Source organism: Sinocyclocheilus rhinocerous, unplaced genomic scaffold, assembly GCF_001515625.1.
Source record: "Sinocyclocheilus rhinocerous isolate Xijiao unplaced genomic scaffold, SAMN03320098_v1.1 scaffold440, whole genome shotgun sequence".
Taxonomy (NCBI): Eukaryota; Metazoa; Chordata; class Actinopteri; order Cypriniformes; family Cyprinidae; genus Sinocyclocheilus; species Sinocyclocheilus rhinocerous.
In genome coordinates this window covers 652,614-669,152 of record NW_015637534.1, presented here as the reverse complement: position 1 = coordinate 669,152, position 16,539 = coordinate 652,614, and the positions used below count along the sequence as shown (strand labels likewise).

Here is a 16,539-nt window from a genome sequence, read left to right as displayed (position 1 = left end):
TAATTATTTTTGCCTGCTTCTCTCAACATATTCACTGAGATTTAGTACATACAATTTCCCACAAAACAACAACAACAACATAATAATAATAATAGTAATAATAAAAAGATATATTACAAGAGGCATGCTACTCTTGCACATTCATGAGGCAAAATCAAAAGGCAATGGCAATGAACAACTACAGATCTCTATATACAATTCAGCACAGCTCTCGATACTGCCCGCTAGCTGTGAAAGAAGAGTACAGGCTGAGTACTACAGTAGCTCAACGATTCTCTTGTTGATTTTATGTTTCACTGTGTCAAGTCAAAGAGCAGTCTCTCATTCTTTACACAAACTCTTCTTTTAAAAATGAATTATGATTTTTATGTTATCAGAGATGAACATACACATAAAAAATATTGTTTTACACTTGACTGCTCAATGACAAATGACCATTTTACCTTTTAAGGCAAGTTTATCTTTCACAGTGTATATTATCATACCATTTAATCTGTTACATAAATTCATTTTCCAGCCAGCACTATAAAACCGTTTGAGTGACTATAACCCGATCTCATGAAAGTGCGTATAAATAGTAGGCCTACGCCAAATAAAACCGAAAACTTGTGGTATTCATACGCAAAAATGGACTTTGGCGTGTATATGCTACGCGATGGATAGGATTAGGGTTGTGGGTAGATGCGTATCATATGTACGCGAAAACTGCGTAGGCTATCATATGCACGCCAACAAATGTTGTATCATATGCACGGGAAAACTGCGTATTATAGGCCTATGCACGCCAAACACGTGCGTAGCATGTACACCCCAAAATCCATTTTTGCATATCAATACCACAAGTTTTTGTTTTTATTTGGGGTACTATTTATACGCATTTTTATGAGACCGGGCTCCATTTGTACCATTGTTGTACTATTTTATATGTCATAAGTATACATAGACGGTTTATTTAAAAAATCTGTTATCTTGCTTATTTACTTACCATTAACTATAAATAAATTATATAATTTTATATATTTTGTTTGTTGTTTTTATTTAATATTTGACTCATACTAACATGCTTTTTATTAAATCAAAGTCTCATCAAGTTTATGCATTGTTAAACATTTTTATATTGCTTTAAAATAATAAATTATTTTGTCTATTTTTTCAGTTTCTTTTTAGGTAATTAGTTACCAAAAACAAACGCACAAATCATTACACGATTCAAGACATTTGGTAATAGTGAGTAGTGTGGAAGTTGTTTACTTTGTAATTAGTTTGAGGTGTTTATTTTATTTTATTTCGTACTGTCGATTAAATCAGAATTTTTTTAAAGAAGGAACTGCCTGCTTTGCTTCCTGAACGCCGCTTAGAGAAATATCATAATGCAATAGGAGTCGCGGGCGTTCACTCGAAACTAAATATTGTGCCCGTTTGTGTTTGAGATCGTGCAGTGCGCGCGTGTTGGGAAAGTGGGTGTCGCTGTGCACGCTGCTGGAGGAGCTTCACAGCGATGTGTCGCGGACTTTAAACACACTGTGACATACAGTGGTGGAAGGAGGGAGATCGCGCCGTACTGGATCGTATACTGCAACACTTCTTACTTATGCAATGAGTCCGACCGTTTTCATTCTGATCCAATGTGTCTGACGATTCAGTTTCCACGCGCGATGCTCTGACTGCCGTGTGTTTATATGGAGACACCCTAAAAAACAGTCAACCGGGAAATGGTAACACATGAACCTCCTCACTGGAAGGAACATGGTTGAGAGGAGCAGTAAATTTCTGTTCATCGTTGTCGGCTCGGTTCTGTTCATGCTGATTTTGTATCAGTACGTGGCTCCGGGGATGATGAACTTCGGCTCTCCGCACGGGTACATGCTGGAAAACGATGCGGATCTCTTCCCGACTCCTGATCCACATTACGTGAAGAAATTCTATTTCCCCATCAGGGATCTGGAGCGGACTGTGGATTTTGAAATCAAAGGGGATGATGTGATCGTGTTCCTCCACATCCAGAAGACCGGCGGCACCACGTTCGGGAGGCACCTGGTCCAGAATGTCAGGCTGGAGGTTCCTTGCGACTGTAGACCGGGACAGAAGAAGTGTACCTGTTACCGACCCAACAGGAAAGAGACCTGGCTCTTCTCTCGGTTCTCCACCGGTTGGAGTTGTGGCTTACACGCGGACTGGACCGAACTGACCAACTGCGTACCGGGGGTTTTGAACAAAAAGGAGAACAGGATGAAAAACCAAAGGTGATGCTTGTACAGAATTGTTTTATCTTAAGTGTTGGTTGTGGCTCAAAACCCAGTGAGCTCTAACATTACCAAAATGTTCGGGGCATCATAGGCGTGTGCAGCCACAAAATACTATCTCTATACTAGGGATTTGAGACACAGCCCGTGTGTAGAAGAACTTTAGCGAGTAAATAATACCACTTGCCCTCCCTCATCTGCGAAATACTAGACGAGTATAATAATACTCTTTATATTGACTTTTAATACTACACTTGGGTTAACCTCTTTCTAAACCCCAGGTAAAGGCCAGTTTTAACCCTGGGTTAAGCAACCTTTCACACTTGTATAGAATGTTAGCACTGCTTTTAACCCTAGGTTAACCCTGCAATGCAATGCCACAACGTAAACAGCGAGTGTTCGGCAGCAGACAACCATTTATAAACCGTCCTAGTGTTTACCTCATTAAATTTTCACGCACTTACTTACGTATTCCGCGTAAACTTTCAAGCGCTGTTTAAGCGTTTTAAGTAAAATGATTAAAATGCCGAACAGTGGCGTAAATGTGTTAACTGGCAGGATTATTGAGAAAGTTTCCTGTTTCAGCAGACTTTACAAGCTCAGTGGTGATATTTGAACGGTGGACAAGCAGTTTTTGAAACAGGTCCCCCCCCCAACATATTATTGACATCATACATATGCAAATAAGAGCGTTAAACCAAAGTTTGTACATGTACAGTGTGAGCTATCGGAAATTTGACCACTCAGTAGGGTAAAGTTATGTGAAAGATGAAACTAAATAACCCAGGATTAAGTTTACTTGGGGTTAATAACTGACAGGGTTAAAAACCTAATGATGTTGAGGTCAGTTGGATTTCCGTGGTTATATGAAACTGAATGGCAACCTTTCAAAAAATGAACATGGAAACCATAGTAGCTATATCAGTATTTTACTTAAATGTAAACATTCTGAAAATAAACTTACTGTAGTTAACTTAATTCAAACAATGTAAGAAGCATCAAAATACCTCTGTGATTTCATTTTTAGTTCTATCTTGGCTCGTAGTTACCTAGTTATAATGTAATTCATTTTGGACAAAACTATGTTTACCATGTTAAAGTTTTGGAAGGTAAAGCTCTCATGGTGCCTATCCTACTATTTCAGGTGGAAACAGAACTTGCTGTGTTAGATGTTTGTGTCATTTTCGATTTCTGCATGTTTGTGTTTTTTCCGGTGATGGAGGTGGAAAATTACTGTGTTATAAAACAGCCCCTTGTAAACACTGTAGTGAGCACTGGCTGCCAGGATAGTGGTTACAGGACTCACCACATCAGGAAGCTCCATAGCAGTCATGTCAGGAATAACCAGCAACTGGTAGTTAGTGTCATCTTGTTGTGTTCTGGGTAAGAATTGTAGATTTGACTTAATTATCTTTCCCCAATCACATGTGATGGTCTCACAAAAGCATATAGACCCAAGTGGGCATTGGAGTAGGTTACTGTTTGCATTATACGTTTAGTTTTGCAATGGCATGAAATCCATCTCAGAACCATGTACGTAGACTGTTTTAGTTTTTAATAGGATTTTGTAGATTAAATTATTTAAGCTCTGAAAAGTCAAATACATCAGATCAGATTTAGCATATAATCACCAGCTGACTCCTCTTCCTGAAAGAACACAGTCTAGATCCAACATCCCCTCGAGTGTACAACATCCCTCGTATCACAGCGATGCCATTACTCTTTTTGCTTTTGGCAACCTTAGGAATGCAGCACTGATTATGGATGCACATTCCTCTCCTTGATTAATCTCTCCTGTGATAAAGGCAGACATACCACACCAGTGTTATTCTCCCCTAATTCATCACGCATGTGTACATGTTCGTTTTGTCTGTGAAATTAGCACAGGGTCAGCGGTAAAAGAGGTGAGAGGAGTTTTGTCTCTTTGTATCTCTGCATTTTTAATATCTGCATTATTCTGATAATTAGATGGAAAATACTGTGCGTAGATAATTCGGATTTGATATACTGCTTTGTTGCACAGATCTAAGTGCTCTTTTTACATTAGCTACAGTGATTTCAAACTCAAAGGGCCAGTGTAGGGTGAATTGAAACTTTGTTCATTGCTATTTCTTGAAGCTATAAAACTAAATTAAAAAGGGAGATTTTTTAATCTGTAAAAAATGCTCAGAACTTGAATTTGGGTGCTTTAGGAAAATTAAAAGGCTGAACAAAAATGTAATTTTTATGTAATCAATGGCAATTGAGTCGTGATGGTGGTCACATAGTAGACTGAGAAAAGTGGCGCTGTTTATGACCCGTGAAATCTCTCGTGGAGATTTTGAGCGGCTGAGGACTGCTGGGCTGTTTGTCTTGATGTGGTTGTGTTTTTAGATTTGTGTTTTTAAACCAAAATATTAATGGGAACTATCATGTTTTATTCTCACATATGTGGCCTTCAAGTAAAAAAAAAATGTTTCCAGATTACACAATTGGTCATTGTAGATGTTTGTTCATAACAGTTCTGTTCCAGTAATGGAAGATTTCACAGGGACATGCATTCATTTTAATGGTAATTTTGTGCTTTGTTATCGTTAGAAGATCAGCAAGTATGTGGAACTTCTTAATTTACATTTTTGTGAGAAATTCATTAAAAAAAGAACAGTTCATAAGGGTCATTTGTTTGTGAATCACACTTTGTTGATTGGTTGCATCTGCTATCATTTTACTTGCAGTCTGGAGCCCTAATTAATGTAGGTGTTGTCATGATGTTGACAATTAAATTTAAAGTTTACTTGTCATATTTAGGAAGGCAGTGAAATGCCTTTTTTTAGTGGTAGACCGATACATCGCCAGGACTGCTATATATCGTATGATATTTGGCAATTGGCTGATCAGTATTTCTGTTTGGCGAATGTGTCAGTGCTGAATGCTTTTACTGCCTTTAAATTAAATAGTGTGATATCATATATATCGGCTTTATAACGACCATCAGCCACCCTGCTCTCTAAGATATCAGCATTGGCCATCAAAAATTTAATTTTAAATTTAAAATTTTCTAAAATATTCTGAGATGTGTACTTCAGCCTTACCCTTTTCATGCTACGTTTACACAAGTGCGTTTTTGTTTTAAAAAGCATAACCTTTGCCACGGTTCTGTTGTTTACACTACTCTGGTGTTTTCGATCCTCGTCCTCCTCGTTGCGTTTCAGTGTAAACGGACCAAAACGGAGACTTTTGAAAACGATGGCATGGCTGCCCACATTCGCTCTGCGCATCCTTGACGACCTTGTAAACAATAACATCATGCTCATTGTTGTACCTGTATGAATGGTCATATGACATGCATTTTTTGGTTGTGTAGTGTGGACGGAGAACGTTTCTGAAACGCAGTGAAAACGCAAGTGTAGACGAGGATCGTTTTCATTTTAAAACGCCGTTTTAAAACGAAAACGCACTAGTGTAAACAGGGCTTCAGTTTTAACTGCTTATGCAAGAGATTAGGAGCATGTTGGGCGGCCACAGCAAAGGGTTTAACACCTGTTGTCTGTCCAGTGAGTTTCAGTTCACGGAGGCCAACGCCATTCCCACCAACAGGCAGGAAGCCATCTGACAGCTGTGCCAATCTGCATGCTTGTTAGACGTGTTTAACAGGCTTGTTTACATTTAAATCTCTCTCGGCTCCTGAGACTTTGGAAGCCTCGCTTGCACTCCTCTTCGTGGCCATTAACATGACGAAGGACAAGCTTTTAATTACATGTAGGTCTTATTTGAATTGTTGGGATTTCTAGAGTCACATTTTCCAAATCGCATTCTCGCCGTGCCGCTCCCCCAGGGACCTTGTGGACGTGAGAGCAATGGGGGCATTTTAATTGCTTAACGAGATGTGTATCATCACATTCTCATTGAGGCACCGGTTTCAGACAGGAAGCCATCTGGCGAGTAGTGTGTTGCTCTCAGGCATGAAGCACAGGGGTTTCTGATAGACCAGTGAATGGTGACCAGAGGAGAGTGACGTCTTGTGTGGGTGTGAGGTATGAGAATGTTTCCCACAGCGAGTGCGTGTGCAATCAGCCACCAGCGGTTGTGTTTTACCCACCCACCCACTCCCAACGGTGGATTACCAGTCTTTGGCCCCACTGCTCTAAACAGTATGTAATCTGTTTAAAGAAGGGTCTGCGTCTGCTCTTTGGCTGATATGCTCAGCAAAATCAGTAGAAAGGAAGCCGCTGTCTGTTTTTCGCCCCATAAAGAAAATGCATCATCTCCTTGCCCTCATGTTGCTCAAAACTAGGGATGTAAAGATTCTGGGATAGTAAGCTGATAATTGTGTTCATGTTATGGCTGATCACTGATATTTAAATTCTATAAGATTTTGTTTAAATAAATCAAAAATAAAACACTTAGCAATAATAAAAGGACACATTTAATTTATAATTTGTCTTAAATCTCATTTTGTAAAAAAAATAAAATAATAATCGTGAATCGAATCGAACCGTGAAATCAAAATCGTGAATCGAATCGAATCGTGAGTTGAGTGAATCATTACATCCCTACTTAAGATCAGTTTAAATGTGCCAAGTGAATTTAGACATCATTAGGCAACATTATAATGTACAGTATGAAAAATGGATATTCATTTTGAGATTTGCTAAAGATTAGGCTACATTTAACAGTATGATGAAATTACTAGATCAAATGGAAAATTAAATAAATATATTAAATTAAATTAAATTAAAAATTAGCCAAAATACTGTACATTCTCACTTAAAACGTATGTTTTTTTCCCCCAACTCTTTTCAAAAAGGACTTTTCAAGTTTCTTCTCGAGACTTTCAAAACATCCAGGTTGCCTTTTTTTAAAACAACGAAGGTGACCACTGGCTGTCAGACTCCAAAAAAAATAACGAAAGTTTTCCATGCGACTCTTGTGCTGCTTTTATATAGTCATGCAATTACTGTGCGAGGAGGTGACTGAAATGTAGCTATTCTGTCGCTTTCATAACAGAATTCTCATTTATGGTCGAATTGTCTCTTTAAGTAATGTATTTGCTGTGATTTCTCATTTCTAGCCATCATAGATGAAGATAGAATCCCAGTTGGGGGGCACCCTGGTTAGGAGGCCTGGCGCAGTGATCAAGCAGACACAATTAACTTGAAATGACAAGGTGCCGATGGGGTACCAGACCATGTCGCCATGTTCCTGTTATAACTAGACATTTATTGTGATTATTTTGGGGGAAAATGAAATGTACTTTATATTGGCATGCCATTGTGAGCTGCAAAGAGTAATTTGCAAATTATCATAATAGGCCCCAATGAGCTTGCATTCGAGATCATGGAGAGAGAAAGATCTGACATCTTTGTAATTATTAAATCAGACAAAATAGATAGAAACAAATGGATATTAAGCAAAATTAGAATGGAGTGGGGTCCAAATGTCTTAGACCACACTGAAAATGTCATTTAGAAAAAAGTAAGTTTTTAAAAAAAAAACAATTTTTTCAGTTCAGCTTTTCATTTAATCTGTCATGTTAGCAATAATGAAACAAATGCATTAAATTAGAAAAATGCTAAATAGAGGCATTTTCATTGGTGGCCTCCGACTTTTGGACCTCACTCTATGTGTATCTATAAATATGTATTCTCCTGGGAAAGTGCCCGTGTGTGTTTGTGTGCATGTGTGTGTGTGAGTGATGAGAGAAGATTCTGGGCCGTGTGCACCTACTGTCACTTTTTTCCCCATGTCCTGTCTATTTAAAGATATTGCAGCAGATTTTGAGTCCCAGTCCAATAAACTGGCACAGAAAAATCCTGCAGTACTGCTGTCAGTCTTTTCTTTTAATTTCGTATATATATCCACACTCAGCCTCTGTCTTTCTCTCTTTCGCTCTCTCCCTCCATCTCTTCCTGTTCCTTCAGCGGTGTCAGTGTCTAATCAAACAGGAAAGATAATTTACCACACTGTGGCTTTATGGATATGGGCCACGCAGTATACCCCAAGCGTGACTAGAACATTAGAGGGAATGTATTTTCATGGAAGATTTACTGTAAGTTCTAAAATGGCAGGCCCTACTAATGGACAACTGCCTTCTGTATTATGAATAACAATATTTGGTGTACAGGACACCCCCACAGTCCCCCATCATGGTGTCATGGAACAGTGAAATTCTGTGTAGCCTATGTTATTTAGACCTTTGCCTGGTCAACTGCTTTGCTGTGATGATAAGCAAAGATTTTAGAGCTCCAGTTGCTTCAAAGTTGCTTCCCTGTCAAATGATTCTGATTGGTCCTCATGCCTTCAGACTGGATCACTGTAGATTTTTGCAGGTGGACTGTTATGCTGCAGGCTAAAATTTTGATCAGATTGAAAAGGGGGTGGTGAAGAAATGAAATAATTCGAGCAACAGGAAGAGCTTGAGCACGTAAATGCTTGAATCTGAATATTTTTCCAATTGAATTAAAGGAATAGTTCACCAAAAATGTGCAGAAAATTTACTCGCCCTCAGGTCATCCAAGATGTAGATGCATTTGTTTCAGATTTAGAGAAATTTAGCATTACATCACTTGCTCACCAGTGGATCCGGTGCGGTGAATGGGTGCCGTCAGAATGAGAGTGCAAACAGCTGATACAAACATCACAAAAATGCACAAATAATCTACATGACTCCAGTCCATCAATTCAAAGTCTTGTCTGTAATCCATAATAAGAGTGCATAATCCATAATAACGCTTTCTCTAGTGAAAAAGTCTATCCCCTGTTGGTCACTCACATCAAAATCCACCAACATATTTTTTTAGACTGTTTTCACTTGTAAATGGTGCTTGATCTTTGCATATTTCTCTCCTGAATCAGACGAGACAACTTTGTAAATTAATATGTCAGTCAGATCATTTAAGGTTCATATAAAAAGAAAATTAGTGCATGTAAATCATGTGAGGTTCAGTCAGCTCCATATTTTTTCAAGGTACTTTAAAGTTTGGAAGTCCTGGTGGTTAATATGGCACAGTAGATGATCTAATGAGACAAATGTGTGGAACACAAAGCACCGTTGGTGCAAAGAAATTAGCAGGAGCTCTCAAGTAGTGCTTGATATGGGATGAAGATGTTCTTCCCAACAGTCAGTTCTTGAAGACGTTGTTCTCAATATTTGGCAATGAGGACTAAAGAGCCACACCGTGACTGTTATAGGTCTAGCCCTTTGCTTAAGAGTGTGCATGCTGGTTTGCTGGTCCACATATTATAGTCTGATGTGGTTAGCGGTTGTGTGATCTTTGTGGTTTGGAGGTCAGTAGCCCAGAGCTTATAAAATCCTCCAGCTCTCTGTGTGAACCCGGATTCTGGCTCTGGGAGCGTGAGCCAGATGGCTTGGCGGTCTCCAGATCTTCTTGGAGCAGAAAGCGGAGGTTCTGACAGGCCAGTTTTTCCTGGGCCAGTAAGAAAAAGAGCTTGGAGGCAGGCCTGATAGCAGCAGCCTGACCTCGATGTGTTAATCCCATCAGATCAGTGTGGATTAAATATAGGCTGCTCAAAGCCCGTTATGTGGTAATGCGGAATCTGTGCCCACCCACCGCAAAATCAAGAGACCCGTGCTTTTGGACGAATGGCTCTAAGAACATTTGATTTCAATGTTTGCGTCCTTTCTGCATTTTTACTTCCATTGTATTATGAATAATTCATTTTCAAGCTTGTATTCATAATTAGATCATCTAAGTCTAGGGGTTGGTACACAATGGCTGACTAATTGTCCTACAGCTGACTGGATGACTAGTGAAGTTGACTATTAGATACCTTTTTTAATTTTAAATATTTTAAACTTAAGTAAAAATGCTGTTTAAGTGTGCACCATAAATACACCTTTGTTAACAAAAAAGTGCAAGGTAACAAGAACAAGAACAAAACTGTCTGGAAGACCCCTCTCCAGCTCCAGCTGTGGTTGTTGTTTCCAGGTTGAAAAACTGGGTGGGATGGTTATGTTTTAGGTGAAATTTTAGGTTAGTTGTGTTGCCTCTTTTTGTTGCCACTGTTTTTAAACAAAGTCGACATACCGGCTCGTTCACGTTAATTGGCTCTCCTCTCTCAGGTTCTTTTACTGAACTAAATGATTTTTATTACTATAAAAAATCTAAACGACGGTGGGGGTTGGTGCCGCGGTGGGCAAGTGACGCAACCGGTGTTGTGGCTTAACAACGGTATCACCATCAGCACCGTCTATCGCGGCAAGCCTAGTTCACGCCTTCTCTTCACCTGTCGCTGTCTGCTCTCTGTGTGTGTGTGTGGGAAGACGCTGCCTGAGCCCCGCCTCTGCCACAGAGAGCAGACGAGATGACAGATGCAGCGCGATCGACTAAAATGTTGGTGACATTCATTTTTATGTAAAAATGTATATAATCATTGTTTTTAATTATAAGAAAATGATCAGTCAATATATCGCGGCACCAAAAATGATCGCGCTCATTTCCATATATTGTGCGATATATCGATATATTGACTATCGCGACAGGCCTACATGTCAGTGCTCTTTATCTAGCTCTTTTTGTATGACTCACCCACTGATAAACGTCCAATTCGTGACCGGTGAACTTGAAACCATTCTAATTATACTAGGATTCCTTAAGATCAATTTGTCTAGTCAAGCCAGGCAACCCAACAACTGAAAATATGTAACTTTGCACATCCCTTGTAAGGGCATCATAGCCAAGAATGCCTTTTCGCTTCATTTCTATTATAAGATGAAAGGCTGTTTTCATATCACTGGCACTGACTACTGAAAAGCTTCTTGTTTACTGCTTTCTTTGCTGATTATCTTGGCCCATTTCTGCTTGTTGTCTGTAGAGGTTTGGTAATTGCTTGACAGCGTTCAATTGTGTTTCTGTTAGATAAGCTGTTTTTTTTTTTTCAAAGAACGTCTTGCGCTAAGAGGTGCTATCACTCACATTTCAGAGAGAGCGTTTTTTTTTTTTTGTCAACTGACATCTCAACTGTGTGAAGACAAAGTGCTAACAGAGATAGTAAGTGTGTGTGAGCTGATCTAGGGCAGTTCAAGGGAAGGTCGTGACAGGCTGCTGGTGTTTTAGGATCAGCATGCTAAATTAGCCAAGGACGCTGAGCTCTTGCAAATAAAGTGCTTACCTGGAGAAGCTCAAAATATTTGTGTACTTTATGAACGTCAGCTTACATGTGTAAAGATGACACTGGCCTTTAATCCTCCGCTGTTGTTCACATTAACTTCTCTGTGTGTTGTGCTGTTAATGCATTAATAATAGCTTACAGTATGAATATAGTATTTATTTGTGATTCCAGGCTGAGGTTAAAAGCCTTGTGCTGTGCTGAAAATCGTTTACCTAATTTGGTGATACCTGTCAAAAATTGCTATATTTTTGCCAGTTTTGGAACTGATTGGTCGTAGGCCTCACTGATCTGAGCTTATGCACCTGAGTGAAAAAAGCATTATTTGTGGATAATTTTGGCAATGTTCAATTGTGCATAAGCTCAGATCAATGAGGCCTATACGATAAATCAGTAAAAAAAAAAAAAGGTACATTTGTATGTATTGAAACAAAATTAGTTGATTAAAAAGTAAATCCAATATTGGGTAATAATAGAGCATAATGAGAAATTCATAAGCAGTTTTTTGTTGGTGGTCACTTTGACTGGGAACACCACAAGTGTAACAAGGTGGGGGGGAAAAAATGACTTTTTTTTTTTTTTTGGGACGTTGTTATATCCTTAATGAGCAAAGTTAGTGAGTTGTAGTGCAGTGCAACAATAACATTAACTAGCATTTTCAGAAAAAAGAAAATCCTCTCCAATTGGTCACTTTTTATTTTTCTAAACCATGTTTGTTTCCTCCCTGTTGTTTTACCTCACAGCAAGGCCAGTTTCTCAACTTGCAAATGCCCGGCTGCTGTCTGATAATATGGATATTGTGGCCCGTGAAGAGAAACGTGCCCTTGAGCTGGACCTAATGTCACCACTGCATGAATGAGCGCTTCAGTGCCTCCTCTATCTCTAATGGCTTTTTGACCACCCTTCTGCCTGCCCTTTGTGTTTAGCATAAATGAATACATGAAGATGAACACAACTCCGCTGCTAATTCTAGAGTGAACATGTGCTTACTCTGGTCTTTTTTCTTTCTCTGTGTTTCCTGCTGTCACTTTTTTTTATCTTACATCCTTGTTTACAAAACGCTCTTGCTTAAAAAAATGTCTTGCTGCTCATCTCTGCCTTTCGATCTCATTGCATTTTTTCTCCTGTGTGATTTGGAATCTTGTTCTAATTTTCTTTACTTTACAGTTTTGGCCGATGTGGCCCTTTCCGAAACATTGCTGGCATTATGATGGACGTTGGCTTTGAAGTCTTGTTGTGCGCTGTGCTGCCAGGTAAAGCCCTCGGCGATGGCACCAAATTGATTTCTGCGTGGTGTGGACAAATTGCCATGCAATGACTAATTAGCAAACATTTTTATAATTCATAATTAGGGCCTCCACTCTCCCAGTGCGAGTTGGCTCACTGCCGAGCTTTAATTTGCAAAGCCATGAGTTCCGCCTCAGAATTATAAAGACTCTCAACCTCCCCCAGCCCACAGCTGAAGCAGGTGTCTTCACTTTTTTGTAAAGACTTCCTTCGGCAGACCATCTGATGTTAGAAGACTCTATTCAATTCTGTGTGAAAGCTTTTGAAAATCCCAGGTAGCCTCAGAAACTGGTCCATGACGTGTCAAGACAGTGTCCGAGAAACCGCAATGGTGAAAGTTTTTCAAGCGAAAACTGAGTTTACATGAACTAAAAGATTTTAATACTCATACTTGATTCTGACTGGTCAACTACTGCAAATTTTTCATAGCAGCACTGTATAACTGACTATAACAACTATAACATACAGTAGCATATATTCTCTGCGGCCACTTTAAGTACAATAATAAAAAAATGTACTCTGATTTATATTTTATGTCCATTTATATGTTTATTTGGTAAGTAGAAATGTAATGAGTGTGATTATGATTATTATAAACCACTTCAATGTGATACAAGAGATCCTGATCACCCTGTCTGGGTTTATTAGTGATAATGGTCGGCTGACAGTACATTATCTCTTACATAATGAATGTAATTCTTTTTAAAGCAGAGCCGAAGCAGAACACCAGTCTCTTTACCGACTGTTATAACTCACAAGTACGGTACAAGTTAATTATCCACTCACTGTACTATTGTATGTATTATACTAGATCTGTGGGTAAATGACTAAGTACAAAACAACAGAAGTTTTTTAATAATGTATTTATGCTCACAAGTTTGTCTCCCAGCTATGTTATTTTATTGTATAAAAGCACAGGTTACTGATTTTCAGTACAGGTGCCTCCCACTTAACTCCTTTAATGAGCATTTGCATACGCACACCATTTGCATAACAAGCTCCTTATAAACAGATGTTTTTAAAACTTTATGAAAATGGTTGCACCCCTTTTTGCAATTTTTGTGGATCTTAGTGTTTTTTGCTTCTCACTTCAGTCTTTTTGAGATCCAGCTCCTGATGAAATCATTATTTGAAAGGCTTTTTTTTTGTTTTTGTTAAAGTATGTTTAAATTTATGGCAAGTTTATGAGGATTCACTTTACAAATGATGCCTGTTAAATGATGAATAATGCTTGAATTCTTTAAAAAAATGTTAAAAACTCAAGAATTTTTGGTAATATATTGTGCATGCAAGGTGCGTGTCTTTGTAAACTTTGTAAAAGTGATTGATCCATTTTTAAAGATATCTCCCGGTAACCTACTGACGCTTTTTGATAATGTTTATGAGAGGTCGAGGGTGTATCTATAATTAATGCGCCTTGCAGTTGTATTGGGTCGGTATCCAGGGAACGTGCAAAACATCATCTAGGAGTTGTATAATGTAGTTTGAAAGTGCAGTGGTGGCATTGGTTTAGTTGGTTAGTGTGCAATGAAATGATGTGAATTAAATGTGCAAAAAGACCCTAAAGCAGATATTCAGATTATTTCTTTTCTAAACAATGTTTGAGTCACAATTATTGGGATTGGATGTCTGTAATTTAAAGGAAAAGTTTGCCCCCCAAAATTAAAATTTGCCATCAAAGATGTAGTGAATACCCCCCCCCCCACGCCCCCATCAGAACAGATTTGGAGAAATGTAGCATTTTATCACTTGCTCACCAGTGGATTCTCTGGTGCTGTAAGAATGAGAGTCCAAACATGCAGCTTTTCGCTGCACAAGGTGTTAATTGATGGTCTGGAGTTGTGTATATTATTTTTGGATTATTGTGATGTTTTTATGAGCTGTTTGAACTCCCAATAGCTGATAAAACAAATTAATCTATATCTTGAATGGCCTAAGAGTCAGTTTTCAACAATTTTTTTATTTTTGGGTGAAATATGTCTTAAAATGTCGGAAGGCGGGACTTTGTAGAAAACGAAACGTTTGAGAGAGGCGGGGCATAGAGGACCTACAATAATGTACAGTATTTGAAAAATAATGTGTTTTTTTAAACATTAAAGCATGTCAACATATTCTGTTACACCAAATACACAAAATAATGATCTTTAAAAAAGCATCATATGACCCCTTTAAATTAACTGATTTGGATGCCATTGGGATCTCTGTATATGTTACCAAGGTGTGAGCATTTATTGTCTGGATTTATGTGCGACACTCATCCAGAGCACATCAAGGTTAAGTGGGATAAATTATTTAATTACATTATTGTGTATATAATTTAGGGAAGGAATTGCTTATACAGTGGCCATTCTAAACCTCCTTTATTATTATTATTATTATTTTTTTTAATGTTGGATGGGATGCCAGAACTCTTGTCATTTTATCCAGAAAATTGTCTATGAGGAAGATGCAGCCGACAGCATTAGTTACGGCATTCAATGAAGATTAAATTAAATGAAGAGAGTTAGCTGGAACAACAATAGACAATAGACAGTTTGCTCCTGTTAAATCCCAACAGGATAAAAATCACCATTCATGACTGGGAAACTCAAATTTACCTGACCTCATTAGGCAAAACTACATAGTCTGGTCTGAGTAGGTCTTAAGACTCCCATCCGCCCCTTCCCAGTGTCTTGTTCCACCCCACTCTAGAGAGCACTGAACTGGGGAGGAAAGTTTATTTGTGGGGGCCATATTATGGCACATAATGTTCCCGTATTATACACTTTTCTGCTGATACGGCCATGCTGTCGACAACTCCACTGAGCTGGCAGCTCCGTGTGGCGTTATCTGCTAAAGTGAGAGGGAGAGAGAGTGAGCATAGGCTTGATTTATTGCTTCTGCAGAGGAGAGAGCGAGAGAGGAGGGGTGAAGAGTGAGAAAGAGAAGCAAGATTCTTGCTTTGACTTGCTGGAGTTGAGTGAGACAGGTTGGAGTTTGAGCCCAAGTGAAGGAGGAATCCAAATGAATGAAGAGGTGCTGCTTTTTCTCCCTCCTCATCTGCAGGAGACTTTTCCCAAACTTCTCTGCTTCTCCACATCCTCTGTGGGCAACCGATTCTTCTGTGTCCCTCTCCTGGGAACCTGTTATAGACCTCATCTGACCGCTGCTCAACAAAAGCCTCTCGGGAATTACCCAGCATGCCTCTCGGTCTGCAGAGAGTTCTGCCTTGATGCTTTTCTGGCGGTGGAGGGAGAGACGCTCCCCCTCTGCTGAACCCCCCGCTGTGTTATTAAGCCCTGTTTGAGTCCAAACTCAGCCGTGAGAATTCCAAGATAGCTTGTGTGCAGCTTTTCCCGCTTTATTCCTGTGTGTTTGTTTACACAGAGAAATTGCATAACACCTGATGTATAATTTGTACGATCAGTAACACATTAGCAATGCCTGACTAGGAAAGTCTAAGCAAATAAACTTTAGTAAATCATTCACTGAATGTAATAGTAGATCCCAGCATCACTTTTACAGAAACATAACATGGTGTTTTTTTTTAATCTATCATGATAATAATACAGTGATTTTTTTTTTCTTCCCTAATTCAGTTCAACTAAAGCTTGATTACAACAGAAAATAATATTGACCCATACATCAGTTTAAAACAACTTTAGAACTCTATGGAGTAAGACACTGAAGAGGATTTAAAAACCGTAAATGTACACTTTGATTTTTTTGTTGAATTTTTGTGTTTTTATTGCTTTCTCTGTCCAAAAATATGTCTTTTGAACTGTAAAATGTTTGATGTTTTCTTTTTGTCGTAGGACACTGGTTCTAGTTGAATGAATTTCTAGATGTGTGTCAGTCTATGAAAAAAAAGTGATATATATATATATATATATATATATATGTGTGTGTGTGTGTGTGTGTG

General features: G+C 38.7%; 1 protein-coding gene across 1 annotated transcript in view; it reads left to right on the top strand.

The window, feature by feature from the left end:
* The first annotated feature begins 1,463 nt into the window (after positions 1-1,463).
* LOC107748934 (heparan-sulfate 6-O-sulfotransferase 1-A-like) overlaps positions 1,464-16,539 on the top strand; it is a 139,980-nt gene continuing 124,904 nt past the window's right edge. Inside the window, exon 1 of the mRNA XM_016563949.1 lies at positions 1,464-2,243. Within this exon, the coding sequence (XP_016419435.1) occupies positions 1,723-2,243 (521 nt within the window). The 5' untranslated portion in view covers positions 1,464-1,722. The remainder of the gene's footprint in view (positions 2,244-16,539) is intronic.